General features: G+C 39.7%; 1 protein-coding gene across 1 annotated transcript; it reads left to right on the forward strand.

Annotated features, from left to right (window-relative positions):
* Window positions 1–2,719: 2,719 nt before the first annotated feature.
* LOC149846933 (gamma-tubulin complex component 3-like) lies at window positions 2,720–6,352 on the forward strand. The gene is made up of 3 exons (XM_089998215.1): window positions 2,720–5,135; window positions 5,268–5,722; window positions 6,095–6,352. The coding sequence occupies exons 1-2, from the start codon at window positions 2,776–2,778 to the stop codon at window positions 5,548–5,550; spliced, it is 2,643 nt and encodes an 880-aa protein (XP_089854341.1). The 5' UTR covers window positions 2,720–2,775; the 3' UTR covers window positions 5,551–5,722; window positions 6,095–6,352.
* Window positions 6,353–15,471: the final 9,119 nt, after the last annotated feature.

A 15,471-nucleotide genomic window follows, 5' to 3' on the forward strand; every position in this document is an offset into this window, starting at 1 on the left:
TAAAATAATTTTTGAAACTACAATATGAAATAAGGCAAGTACTTTCTGATATTTCAAAAAATTCTAAAATGGGGAGAAAATCTTAGAATGATTTGTATGAATTAATGTTGACCGACTCGCTTGTTTATAATTTTTTAATTGTGATAAGCTCCAAATCATTAGTACGAATTTTCTTATCTTTTTAAGAATATTTTCTCAATGCATGTTATTTTCATAATAAATGCAGCATGCCCAAAATTTACAATAAGTTGTACTTTTTGGGTTAATACCCATAAATTTTTTCATGCTATTCAATATGGATCAATATGCATTTAAAAAAATAACCATGTTTGTAATATAAATAACATGAATTTATAATTGAATTGTACATTTACTCTATCACACATTTATGCATCACAATATACATTTCAAATCATTTAAACATAAATGTTTATAAAAAATAATGCAACATTTGTATCAACACAAATTAACGCATCATAGTATACTTTTTCATTCATGAATAAATCTCAAAAGAATTTTAGAGTTCTAGATTAGCACTCATGGTTCAACCATAAATATGCATTGTCAAGGAACCTTCATAAAGGATTATCATGACTTGCTATGATCGACACATGTACATGGTTGGACTACCAGCTCTTTCAATCGAGCTCAAAAATCTCCCTAAATCACTATGGTTGAGGGAAATGATACATCAACCTTTAGATTTCTTGATCTTGGATTTTCATGCTCACAGAAATCTTGATCTTGGATTTTCATCCTCACAGGGATTACAAAAAAATCCATGGGATTGATACTGACGTTGATTTACATTTAACCGACTCGCTCTCCAAAGCATTAGTGCAACTTTTCTTATCTTTCTAGAACATTTTCTCAATGCATGTCATCTCAACTGAAATTTTGGTAAAGACTATGTTGATTTGAATTGTCTCTAAGTTTTTGTGTTTTTGGTTTATATAAACTCTGATATTCATTTAATATAATGAAATATTTTTTGAAATAAATATTATGTTATTTTTTTTTACTTTTCAACCTATGACGAGCTCGAAGATAAGAGTAGATTCCTATTTTAAAATGACTTCTACTATGTTTAAAAAAAATTATGAAAATTTTAAGTCTCTGTTAGAGTGGTACAGTTACAGCATGTTCGGTTTTCAACATTACCGAACTTGGTGTTCATCTCCTCGACAAACTTATTGATAAACTTGAGATTCATCTCTAGTGTTTGGTCTTAGTTTTTCTTAGGTAACATGGGGGTTTGCTCTGATATCAGTTGATGCATACTTGAGTCGAATGGTTCAAAGAGTTTAAGACACGAAAAGGAGTAAGTCTAAAATAAGTTAACTCGAGTAGACATAGTGGCTAGGTTCAAATAAAGTCTAAGAGAAAAATCAAATTTTTTAATTGGTGCAAAAGAAAAATCTCAAAGTTGGTGGGATGGTTTTAGACACCTTAAAGTAAGTTCAGTTCAAATTTCAATGTCAGAGAACATAAGAATAGAGAGTTATGAATTTTTAAAGTTGCTGAAAAGTTCAAGACAAGACATAGGCAAGTAGGTTAAGGTTTAAGTAGTTTGAATTGTAAAATTTGGGGTTCTCGACACTAGGGACTCAATAAATCTTGAAACTTGAAGGGTTAACTTAGAATACTATGGAGCACCTTAGATCAAAAAATCAAGACCAAACTCTCTACGATTTTGTTAGAGAATTTTTTGAAGTCAGATTTTATAAAGACTGTAAGGTTTAGGTAAGCTGGATTTGGTTACCATGGGTTTATACTAGGTTTGGGGAATTAGGGAAGGGAACTCAGACCTACACAGACTATTGGGACCACATGAAGGGCTTCCCAAAAGGTTTGAACTGAATGCTTGGGATGACAGGAACACTGTCATTATGAGCTTGGAGTACACCAACTTGGCTAGACCTTGGGCAGCATGAAGCTCAAACAACCTACAAGAGGTCAAGTAACCAGAGAAAGAAGAGGAGGGCAAGAGAGAGAGAGAGAGAATATTTTTCATTTCATTCTCAACAAAGAAAATATAAAGCCTTTTTATAGGCATAAGCTGCCTTCATTAAACCCATACACAAATTATGTAAACTATTAAAAATATCCTAATTCTGATTAAACCTTTTTAAACTCTAAGTTGACTAGGCTATTTCTGAAATCCTAACCTCCAAAATAGCGCCTCATATCGACCCTGTTAGCCCCAGCTTCAATAGGGCTTCACGCTCTTCAAGTATCACAAAAAATAGAGAATGACACACCCTCTAGGTGGGTCCCATGTGTTGGCCGCACCATGCTCAGCTGCTCAGCTTATTGGGTTTCTGGATCTGGGTCAACCTGATTCTTATAAGGTAATATTGGATCCTGTAAAAGAATACCAAAAGCAAGGGCTTTACACGTAAAATATGCAAATTGATCTTGAAGTGGATATGAATCTGAATGCAGATCAGATTTTAAAATGTTGATCCGAGTTAGATCTGACTCCGAAACTAATCCCAATGGGTAAATCCGAATCAGAGCATCCAGAAATATATTGTTGGATGCGGATCGGAGGTCCGATCAGACCCGGTCCATTTGCACTCCCAAGTCCCACCACCCAGTACTGGGTCGGTCCGAAATGTAATACTTCACTCTTCTCTGATAGGATCTGACCCGACCCGCAGATAAAAGCCCCACACAACACGACTCACAATTTCCGCCTTCACCTCGCTCTCTTACTGTTTTTGAATCTCTTTGACAGTGTAAGAGACTAGTGAACGCTCACTCTCACTGGGAATGGAGGAGCAGAAGATCGCGGACCAGGTGATGGAGCTCGTCCTCCGGATGCTCCCGCCGGACGCCGCCGCCGCCGGGATAACCCGCAGCCACCACCCGCCGGACTCCGTCGCTGACCGCTCCTTCCGGTACGCGATGCGGATCATCGGCAGCCGGCTAACCCCCTCCGTCTCCGCCGACGAGTCCGCCATGGCCGAGTCCATCAAGCGCCAGCTCGTCAACGATGGCCGCTCCTCCGACGCCCTCGCCTTCGCCGACCTCTACGCCAAGTTCTCTCTCAAGTCCGGCCCAGGCTGCATCCGCAACAAGTGGGCCCTCATCTACCTCCTTAAGGTCATCTCCGACGACCGCCGGGCCGATGCCGTCCGCGACAAGGACCTCGCCGCGGGGAGCTTCGCTGCCACCACCGTCTCCGGCGGCCTCCCGGCGCTGCTGGCCGACGACCCCGCCGCGAGGGCCACTAGGGTTAGGGATCTCGTCGATAGGTCCGCTAGGGCTTCTTCTTCTACCAGGAGCAGCATTCTGAGAAGATCCCTAGGGCAGGATTCCGGCGGGGGCATCCTCCTTGTGTCGAAGGATCCGGAGAACCTCCGCCAGGCGGCGCTCAGGGAGTTCGCTGATCTCTCCAGGGAGGAGTCGGAGGTCTCCGAGAGCGCTCTGGTGAAGGACGTGATCTACGCCTGCCAGGGGATCGACGGTCGCTTCGTGAGGTTCGATCGGGAGGCGGATGCCTACGTCTTTCCGGCGGCCCTCCGCGTGCCAAGATCAACGAGAATCGCCGTGAGGAAGCTCTGTGAGCTCGGGTGGCTGTTCAGGAAGGTGAAGGGCTACATCTCGGCGAGCATGGAGCGGTTCCCCTCCGAAGAGGTGGGGACGATCGGCCAGGCATTCTGCTCCGCTCTTCAGGAAGAGCTCTCCGTGTACTACAAGTTGCTGGCCGTCCTCGAAGCGCAGGCTCTCAATCCGATCCCTTTGGTGTCGGAGGCAGCGTCCGACGGCAACTCCTGCGGGAATTATCTTTCCTTGAGGCGGCTGGCCGTCTGGTTGGCGGAGCCGCTGGTGAGGATGAGGTTGATGGCAGTCTTGGTCGACGACTGTACGGTCTCCAGAGGCGGGGCAATGGCTGGGGCGATCCACTCGCGGGCGCAGCACGGGGATCCGTTGGTTCAAGAGTTCATGAGACGGCTGCTGCAGAGGGTGTGTTCGCCGCTGTTTGAGATGGTGAGGAGTTGGGTTCTGGAAGGTGAATTGAACGACATCTTCACGGAGTTCTTCATATTGGGGCAGCCGGTGAAGGCAGATTCCCTTTGGAGAGAAGGTTACAGGCTGCATTCTGTCATGTTACCGGCTTTCATCCCGGAATCATTGGCGCAGAGGATACTGAGGACGGGAAAGTCGATCAACTTTCTCCGCGTTTGTTGCGAGGATCAGGGATGCGCAGAAGCAGCTGCAGAAGCGGCTGCAGTAGTTGGGACATCTACTCGTAGAGGTGGGCTAGGTTATGGTGAAACTGAGGCACTGGAAGCACTGGTTGTAGAAGCGGCAAAGCGAATCGACCGACATTTGCTCGAAGTAATGTATAAGAGGTACAAATTCAAGGACCATTGTCTCGCCATAAAAAGATACTTGCTACTTGGGCAAGGAGATTTTGTACAGTATTTGATGGACATCGTCGGTCCTGAACTCTCTGAGCCTGCAAATACGATTAGCTCGTTCAAATTAGCTGGGCTTCTGGAGAGCGCTATCCGATCCTCCAATGCGCAGTATGATGAACCTAATATACTAGAAAGGTTGAGGGTGAAGATGATGCCCCATGGCAGCGGTGACAGAGGATGGGATGTTTTCTCACTTGACTATGATTCCAGAGTTCCACTTAATACCATTTTTACAGAGTCTGTAATGGAGAGGTACCTTCGAATTTTTAATTTCCTTTGGAAGTTGAGGCGAGTGGAACATGCATTGATCGGGGCATGGAAGAATATGAAGCCAAATTGCACGATATCTCAAATCTTGCAGATGCAGGAAGGAGCAACCAAGCTGCAGTTCGTGACTATATTGAGAAAATGTCAAGTTCTTTGGAATGAGATGAATCATTTTGTTACTAATCTTCAGTACTATATTATGTTTGAAGTTCTGGAGGAATCATGGTCTTCCTTTTTGGAGGAGATGGATGAAGCTCATGATTTGGATGACCTGCTTGCGGCCCATGAAAAATATTTGAACTCGATTGTGGAAAAGTCACTTCTTGGAGAGAGATCCAAGCACATTTTCAAGGTTCTATTTGTTTTGTTTGATCTCATACTGCAATTCAGAAGTCATGTTGAACGATTATATGAAGGTATCTGTGATTTCCAATCTAGGTATACTCCTTTCCTCACCATCGTCCAATTGTTCTTCTTTTCTTCACATTTTCTTTATGTTAATCTTTTCATTTTTTCTCTGTTAAGCTTGTTTAATAAATTTTAATGAGTCCTCAACTGGTTGGCTCTCAGGGAAAGAAGCAGATCAAGGTCAAAATCAAAGAATGAGCTATCCAAGTCGAGCACTTACATTGGTGGGAGCAGGAAGGCTTTTTCACAGTTCACTGGAGAGTTTTTAAAGAGAATGGGTGAAGATTTGGATAAAATTGTGAAAGAATATTGCTCTGTACTTGAAGGATTCATTTCACAATTGACTGTGCAACAACATGTTGATCTGAAGTTCCTATTTTTCCGATTAGACTTCACTGAATTTTATTGTCGGTTGAGAGCAAATGCTTCTTTGAAATCCATTTAAGATGAAAACGAGATTCTTTTGCCAATTATTCATCCAATGGTGGTGATCTGTTTTGAAACATGACCTGCTGTTGTAAGTCAATTGTGCTTGTTTGTGAGCAAGTTGATCATGCAGTTCTCTTGAGGAATGAATTAGTTGGCTGAACTTTCCAGTCTGGCATTGTACCATTGTGGTAATTCATCTTCAACTTTTTCCTTCTTATTTTTTGCTATTTAGGCTCTGTTTGGGAGCCGGAGATGGGAGGAGATGAGATGAGAGTGTTAATGGTATTTAATGAGGGTGTAATAAATATCACCTATCCTCACAGGTGTTTGGGAATAGTGTTTTGGGAGATGAGAATGGTGTTGGGAGTGGAGATGGACCATTTTCAACTCCATCCTCACAAGGATGTTGTTGACAACTCCAGCCTCATCTCTCATTTTCATCTCCACTCCCATCACCCCTCCAGCACTGGCTCCCAAACAGAGCCTTATTTTTATGTCTTGGGAGCTCTCTTGAATTCTTGGTTGTATCCCTGACATACTCAACGGTCATCTACCTGCAGGTTGTCTTCTTTGTTTGTGGCAGATCATGTGGTATTGTTGGGTCTGGACTTAGTGGCAGATCAACTAATTTACCGAAAGTTGAATATCAAGAAACCAACTTTTTTAAGGTATCCATGTATTATTGCAGTCAAACCCTTGGAATTTGTAACATTGGTGTTCATTTTGTATGTCAGAAAGAAAGTGCTTGTCTAGATTGTATATCTGTATTGTAATTTTCTCCTTACAAGTGTCCAATTAAGTGATAAGTCGTTTGCACATGGTTGGCAATGTTTTTATTCATGTGTTCTTTTTTAGATCTCATAGATGCATATGTGCACGTGCGCACGGGCAAACACACAAACAGGTGTACCAACTTGACTTGACTCGATCTAACCTGTTCAGTCCAGCAAGGTCGGGTATATAAACCATGGTTGCCAGTTGAGGAAGCGGGAGCGGGAAGCGATACGGGAAGCGGGAGCGGGAAGCGAGGCACTTTCAAAATTTTAGGAAGCGGGGAAGCGTGGGACCACTTAGGAGCGATTCGGGAAGTGTCTCGGAAGCGACCTAGGAAGCGTCTCGGAAGCGACCTAGGAAGCGTCTCGGAAGCGAGGGGGAAGCGAAAAAAATAAAAATAAAAAATAAAAAATACAAAAAATTTAAAAAAAAAAACAGGGGAAGCGAGGGGGAAGCGTGGGGGAAGCGAGGGGGAAGCGTGATGGGAAGCGCGCTTCCCATTAAAGGGAAGCGCGTCCCCCATTAAATGGAAACGCGTCCCCCATTAAAGGGAAACGCGCTTCCCAAAAAAGGGGGACGCTTCCCCCCACGCTTCGGAAGCGCGACGTTCCGCGCTTCCGAAGCGCGCTTCGGGGAAGCGCGCTTCCCCTTTTAGCTAGGCGCTTCCGGTAACCCTGATATAAACCCACTTTCACTCTTAGATACAGACGTGTATGACTGAGCAAATAAAATCTATGAAAGACATGAAGATGAAGAACTTGCATTATAATTTCCAAGCCTAGAACATCCAATATGAAGGTGTGGAATTTGTCGTGCGAACATAATGTAATAATCTGTGTTATGTACACCAAACCTATAAATCAGACAAAGACATGAAATTTTTACAAACATATGGATAAAGATCCAATTATTGGTGATCTCAAAGTTCCATAGATAGATTCAACTTATTAGTAGTGTTAGAACTTAGGACCAATCTTGGCCCAAGACAGGGTCAGCCTGGTGAAATTAGGATCTAGAAGTGAGATTTTATTTGAACTTTTGTTATTTCTTTAATTAAACCTACTGGGTGGATTTCTTGACTAAGACAAAAACATGTAGGCATTAGAGTGGACTATTAGTGTTAGGGAAGCTTATTTTCTGTATGAACAGGTGTAGTAGTGATATAATGATGGTTGTGTTTGAGAAAAGATTTTGTGATGTTATCATTACAATTTTTTTTCTTTAAGCTTGAGCGTTCTTTGGATGTTAAATGTATTCATATCCTAGCCTCAGGATAAGGCCCCTGGTGGTTTGCTGCTTGAAGACTTAGGCCATTATTGGAAAATGACCGTGTTTGCACAGTGCGCTTCTAATTATTGGAAAGCTAATTTACTTGGCAAAGAGAAGATTCTTAAACAACTAGGAAAAAAAGACCGTGACAAATTTGGAGCGGAATGTTGTGTGAGGGAAATGAATGTTAGAATCAATAAAGAAAATCTAATGGTAGTAGTAGAAGAGAAGCACCTGCAAAGAGAGGATAAAAGCGATATCGGCGTAGCATATTGATGTGTGCCATAAGCAAAAGAGGTATACTTTATCCAACTTGAATCTTGTTCCAATCACATGGCCATCCCGTGCATGCCTTTAAAAGAGATTGTGAACGGAAATCTGAATCGTTACATGTTGACCTTTCTTAGGTAGGGATGGCAGTGGACCGGGGCAGGGGACAAGGTCTCCACCCCCGCCCCGTTTCAAAATCCGAACCTCCATCCCCGCCTCCATTCCCGCACGGGGATGGATTTTAACCACCACCCCTGCCTCCATCCCCGTTTCATGTCCTCCATCCCCGATCCAAACAGGGGCGAGGCGAGGCAGGGCGGGGAGGGCGTGGCCCCATTTCCCCTTGGTCTATAGACATCCCTTAAAGGATTAGGGACAGGGCAAGGCGGGGATTGAGACGGGGATGGGGCAGGGCGGGGGAAAGCGTAAGTCCATCCCCGCCTCCACCCCCACACGAGGAAAGATTTTAACCTTCATCCCCACCTACATCCCTGGTTCATGCCCTTCATCCCCGGTCCAAACGGGGCGGGGCTCCGTTGTCCTTCGGTCCACTGCCATCCCTATTCTTAGGCAAATTAACTCTAAGGGCATGTTTGTTTTGATCACGGGTTATTCATCTTTGAAAGTTTTGTCCCTGAGAAAGTGATTTATGTGATTTACATGATCAGATATTAACTCTCTCATGTATGCTTTTAGGTTGTGAATTTAACTTGTGTGAAAATCTGTCATATGAGAATGTGACATGTCATTGCTTTAGCACATTCACAACTAAGCATCTAATGCTTGTTAAAGTTATTCATAGGGTTAGACTTGTGTAAAACTTTCACAAGTTTTGAGGCTTCAACATTCACAGATAGAATCACGTTCACATGTTTTAATTTTGCATGTTTGCAATGCCCTTGTGAAAGTTTTAAAATGTGATTTAGAATCACAAGAAACCTATGAAAATTACAAAATCATAGGCATTGCAAACATGCTTTAATAGTCACGACATGATAAATCCAAAGTAATGTAAGTTGGAAAATTATGCCATCAAAAAAATTGAAGAAATTAATAAGAGTTTGGGGGGACTATTGATAATTTGATATAGTGGTGGTGCTCAAAAAGCTTATGTGAGAGTAAAATGTGTTTAATATATTTATACATACGTGTGTATATGTATGTAGATTTATTGTATGTTGAGTATATACATTTTCATAAATGTATATACTTTTTCTATTTCTTAGAATGTATTTTTAGGTTCCATGTAATTTCTATTTTTTATTTTTTTGTTATTTTTATAATTTTATGCTTTTGTATTTTTGTGCCCTTTTGAGGGCATTCTTCTAGCCCTTGGATAGTTGAGCTCTCTCATCTCTGTTGTGTTATGTATATATAGAGGGCTTCTTCCCCTCTTTTGATTATGCTTCTCTTAAGCATTTGAGATTAATAAAATTAATATTTTTCTATTGTGTGCCCTTAGTGGCCCATGTGCTTTGCTCTTAGTGGCTTTTGTATTATTGTGTTCCTTTTGTATTTTCCCTTAGTAGCGTGTGCTCTTTGCCCATAATGGCCTTCGTATTTGTGTGCTCTTGATTCCATTTTATGCTATCAGAGTCAGGTAGATTTTTTTTATCCTATTTATTTTGAGGAAAATCCTCTCTTGGTATTTGCTCTTGCCTTCATCTTCTCGGTTTGCATAAAAATTTTCTTGTGTCCTCGTCACTATGGCCAAAGGAGAATAAAAGATCGAGCTCTCATTCAAGTTGAATGGCTCAAACTACTTGATGTGGGCCGCGGCAATGAAGAACCATTTCAAGGGCAAAAAAATTTATGGGGATATGTAAGTGGATCTATTTCCGAACCCCAACTTAAGCTCACAAAAGTGAAAGGTGATCTAGTGAAGGCTCTTGTTGGTGATGAAAGAGAGAAGGTGATTCAATAATATCTAACAAAGATGAAAGATTGGGAAAGTGAGCATGCTAAGATGTTAGCATGGTTCATGAACAATGTAGAATTGAAAACTTGTGCTTAACATTGTCAAATTTAAGAAGGCAAGTGAAGCATTGATTTTCTTGAAGGAGGCCTATACACAAAGGGGCCTTGCTTGCCAATATTTCTTACAAGGCAAGGTTCATTGTACGAAGCAAGGAGATGAGTATGCATGATTATTATTGTGCTTTCTTCCCTTTGTGAGATGAACTTGCAATCCTTGAGCCCATATGAGATGGACCCACCATTAAACTTAGATAAAAACAAATGAAAAATGAACACTTTTTCTATTTCTCCATAGTCTTTGCCCAAAATTTAAACAAGTTTGGGCTTCTCTTGCACATCGATCTTCTCCACCACTTTTAAATAAAGCTAGGGAGGAAATATGCCAAGAGGAGACACGTCTTGGCATGTATTAAGAAGGAGATGAGGTTTACGTCATGTCAAGATTAAGAAGCAATATAAACACTTATAAGCCTTTGTATTTCAAGAAGCAAAACTATGGAGGATCGAGGAAAGTCATTTGGCACTTTTGCAACGAACAGGGAAACATCAAGCCTGATTGTCCAAAGCTAAAGAAGAAGTGGCTTTCGTTGGAGAAAAATCCACCAAAATGAGCAATGGTGTGAACAAGATAGGTGGTGACCTCAAAGATCTATCTATTGCTCAATTGGCAGAGGATCTTCAACAATTTTTAAAATCAAGCACCTTAACAACATTAACCACCGGTATCGCGGTTTCATCCTCTTTCCCTTCGGGTATGTCTTCTTGGATACTTAACTTGGATGTTTCTTTTCACATGACTCCTAAGACATCTCTACTATTTGAAAAATGCACAAATTCTTATTCTTATTGTGTTTTATAACTGCCAATGAAACCTCTTTAAAGATTGGACTCTGTCAGTTTGAGGGGGGGTGTTATATATATATATATATATATATATATATATATATATATATATATATATATATATATATATATATATATATATATATATATATATATATATATATATATATATATTGAGTGTATACATTTTCATAAATGTATTTTTAGGATCCATGTAATTTTTATTTTTTTATGCTTTTGTATTTTTCTGCCCTTTTGAGGGCATTCTTCTAGCCATTGGGGCTATCCCTGCAACTAGTTGAGCCCTCTCCTCTCTCTCATGTTATGTATATTTTGAGGGGGTTTTACCCTCTTTTGATTATGCTTCTCTTAAGCATTTGAGATTAATAAAATTAATATTTTTATATTGTGTGCCCTTAGTGGCCCATGTCCTTTGCCCTTAGTGGCTTTTGTATTATTGTGTTCCTTTTGCATTTGCCCTTAGTGGCTTGTGTTCTTTGCTCGCAGTGGCCTTTGTATTTGTGTGCTCTTGATTCCATTACAAAATGGTGCCACAAAGTGATAGCACATAGTTAAGCATTCAATTCCTCTGTGTAGAGTAATTTTGTAAAACTTTCATTTTCTGCAATAAGAATGGCTCTCTTAATATGCTAATGTTTGTAATTTTCTGACAAGAGCAAACAACTGCAACTGTGGCTGCACTTGTAGAATGGTGCTCAATCATTGTCACCGATATCGCGGATATTTTGAAAATATTGCCGTAATATTGGTGATTTAAGGTCAGCCGATATTGTCGGCAATATATCATGATATTTTCAAAATATTGCAATAATATCACAATATTTTTAGGAAAAAACTACTTTTTATATTTTAAGGCTACATTTTCTAATTTTTGTTTCTTTTATATTTTAAAATCTTTTAAAACTTGTTTCTTTATATTTTGCAGGAAAAACAATGCAGGACTACTATTTTCTTATCTTTTTTTATCATCTATATTTTTTCAAATTTTTAAACTCTTGAGATTTTCCCAAGAAAAAACAACTTTTGAAAATCTCTTGGAGAAAAAACATCAGGCGAGAAATTGCTGAGATTGATACAGGTAACTATATGCTCAATATTGGCAAAGCTTTTGCTTAGTCGTGTATGAAAGAAAAAATTTGTGAATCAATTGATGATTTACTCATTTCAGAAAGATGGACTAATGATATATCATGATCATAATTAATATTTGTAAATGCAGATTTTGGAAAACTAAGAAATCTCAATGTTGGCAAGAGCCATGATAATATATTCATCATAAACAGTAGAATTAGAAAACTATCATGTCTTTTTTCATCCAATGGATAACAGCCTCCAAGAAAGGCACAATAGTCAGAACATGATATCATCCACAAACACTAATTTTTGTGACGAAGATGATGTTGGGAATGAAGAAAACTTGCCAAATAGATCCATGAATGTTCCAAATGGTGTGATATATAAATATTTAGTGAAAACAAGCAACAGAGTAAGTCAAGCATGTAATTACTATGAAGTGCAACCAAGCAATAAAGTAATATCGCCTTCATGATTTTACTAGTTGGTTCTTCACTTTGAATCATGTCCAGAACGCAAACACTCTAATGTGCTTCATATTATATGGGAGTTTTCCCTGATAAACTGTACCCTTTAGAAGTTAGGACTATATCTTACAACATAAGCCCACAAATCTGAAGATTATATGTATATATATTCAAAAGTAAGAGTCAGATGTAAATTTTTTCATGATCAAGTAATATTTCATATCTGAATGAAACTATAGCAGAGTTTCAGATAAAAATGCAAGAAAAAAATCATGAGAAATTCAGTTGGAAAATTTTGTTTTAAAACTTGTCATTATGTCCCATTTACCTGCTCCAAGTGACTGTACAATGAATGGTAAAAGCATTTCTAACCTAGAAGGAATAAAATAGATGAGTCTGCCAACAGTTAACAATAACAGGTGGGATCATCTGTTTGTGGATTTTTAGTTTGTTATGTATTATGCAGCTACATATAGCTGTTTGTATATAGATGTGATGTGTATGTAGTTATGTGAATTCAGTATTCAGCCTCAAAGAATAAAGCATAAACATCATCTTAAAATTGAAAACTGTTGAAACAATAGTCCTTAGCAATTAAAGGGAGGACTACCTAGCGGACTGGGGAGGAGGTACCTTGAGCAATGTTGTATGTATCATACCGTATTAGAATTTTAATTTATTTTCAAAATTTATGATTTTTTACGATAGGATACATATCTTATTTTGGGCCCAACCGCAGAGCCGGACCTGTAAAGAGGCCAATGAGGCTTGGGCCTCAGGGCCCCTGGGCCCAAAAAAAATTTAGGGGCCCATTTTTAAGGCCAATGAGTATTGTTGAGGTAGTTTATATAAATATTTTATACATTTTTATTTAATATAATATAAAATATTTGGAATATTATATTTGTTTAATGTGAATGCAAATTTTATTGTTATTTTGATTCTTTAAAAAAAATTGAGAGGCGCTGCCCCCGAACTCCTACTATTAATAGGGGGCTCATTTTTTCCCTCCGCCCCCGAACTCCTACTATTAATAGGGGGCCCATTTTTTCCCTCCACCTCAGGCCCCATAAAACACAGGTACGGCTCTGCCCAACCGATATGGGTTACGATACGTACAACCTTGACCTTGAGCATTTTTACACTGGATGATCCTGGAAAGGAGTCGGTAGGCAACAAATTCCTCCCGACAATCCTAAAAAATCAATGGTTTCCACTGTCATCCAAAAAATAAAAGTAATAAATCCAAGTCAAATTTTGAATAGATGTAATTAATGACAAAAAAAAAAATTAGATGAAGTTATGGACATGGATGATGACCCTTTTTCGCACATGTTTGATTGTGTGAAGTGTCATGGCTTGTTCAATGTCATATCATATCAATGCAGGACACGCGCTAAATGGTATCCATGTGACATAGCCACAATTTCTCTCATATTTCTGATACACCCAGTATATTAAACTCCTAAATATATTAGTTGCTCATGTTACTGCCTTAGTAACCTTAGCTACAGTAATGACATCATCTAATAAATCAAGCAGCTTTAAGTGGGAAACCTCAATATCTAGGAAGCAGTGATGTTCAAGAATTGTCATTGCAAATGGTTATTATCGCTGTCATGTGACATCTGGGCAACCATAAGCCATTGGTACAATAATAATGTCAATGACGTTAACCAGTAGGACAACCTGCACACAAAGACGAGCTACACTTGTGTTGACTCTGGTGACAGGAGAAGCCAGGAACAAAGGTTTTAACCACAAACAAATATGAGGTATTTGTTTGAGACAAATGGAAAGCAAAAAAAGAAAAAAAAAAAAACTGGTTGCATGGGAATTGCTGGAGGGATTAACATAATCCTTTGCACGACATTCTCATGCCCAGGATATGGAGGCATATAGTGATAACCTTTGAAATGAGTCATTGTTGGGAGAGGAGAGAATATCTCATCATACTGTTGCATGACAACTTTGATGGCCAACCTAGGCTTACACCTCCCAGTAATACTATGCCATCTGATTTATTCGACCCGGTAATACTATGTCATCTGGTTTATTCGACCTTGGAGATCCATTCAAGGCAATGATTGTTTTAGATGTTCTGAATATAGGGCTGAACAAGCTAAGCTGTTTGTGAAAAGGTTATCCTCACTTTGTTGAGGATCAGCTGGAGTTTGCTTATGTACTTAAATGAGCCAAGCCTTAGTCTCACTTGGTTAAAAAAGCCTAGCTCAAACGCAATGTTGAGCTTGTTTAAAGCTCATTTTATAAAGTAAAAATTAGATATTCATGAGGCTCTTTAACACAACAAAACTTGTTGCAACAGTGTCTGTCTCTTAGTAGGTGGCAGGTACAAATCCTGCTCCTCTTTCTTTCATTTAAAGCTTTTTTAAAAACAAATCTTGTTAAAATAGCTTGACTTAAGCTTAACGAAGCCGAGCTTGAACTTGCTCAATTTTGACTGAACCAAACTTGAATTGGGGTGCTCAAGCTAGGCTCGAGCTTTAGCAGAGCTCAAGCCTAATTTACATGAGGTACTGACATGAGCTCAAACATCCTAGGCTTTGGCTTTGCTCAAATTGTCTAAAACCCTGTTTGCATGGTTCTCAAGTTAAAATGAGCATGCTTAGGGGATGTTTGGACACAGACCACTTGTTCACAAAAGCAGAATAAGTTGGAAAATTGAATAATGCAGTATAGTCTAACTGCCTTACCTCACATTTCTAGATAACCAGTACATCTGAACACACACTTAGAGGCTTTATTGCAGCTTTAAAGCTTGTGATACTAGTGAACATTCATAATTCATTAAGGATGGTTTTGCTAAGTGAAAATTTGTGGGAAACATGGAGAATAGGAATAGGAAGAGATTCTTCTGGAAAATTGGGCAAGGAACAATTAATTGGGGGCAGTTAGTTTATTGAAGATGTCCATATGATAGAACCTGCCCAAGAAGCCTGTGGTTTCTGAATGGCAGAGCATACACCAGAATGCTTATACCATTTATCATTTTGTCTTTTGGATGTTAGTCTAAAATAAGGGAAATTGAAGGGAAGGTGTAACCCTCTCCAAAAAAGGAAGAGGGGAGGAGCTGCAGAGAGGGGGATGAGTCTTTTAGAGCAGTTGCCTTCATAGAGGAAGAAATTCCAAAGAAAAATGCAATGATTGTTAATACCAGCCTATGTCACAGAGATTCGGCCAACTGGGTGTCGCACCTGCGTCGACGCAATGCGGGTGCGCGT

This window comes from Nuphar pumila, chromosome 2, assembly GCF_984573655.1.
Source record: "Nuphar pumila chromosome 2, dmNupPumi1.hap1.1, whole genome shotgun sequence".
Lineage (NCBI taxonomy): Eukaryota > Viridiplantae > Streptophyta > Magnoliopsida > Nymphaeales > Nymphaeaceae > Nuphar > Nuphar pumila.

Excerpts from the sequence above, each read along its gene's own strand:
- LOC149846933 (XM_089998215.1), top strand. The coding sequence starts at position 2,776 with ATGGAGGAGCAGAAGATCGCGGACCAGGTGATGGAGCTCGTCCTCCGG. Across the intron at positions 5,136-5,267 it reads ATCTGTGATTTCCAATCTAG|GGAAAGAAGCAGATCAAGGT; the intron begins GTATACTCCTTT and ends GTTGGCTCTCAG.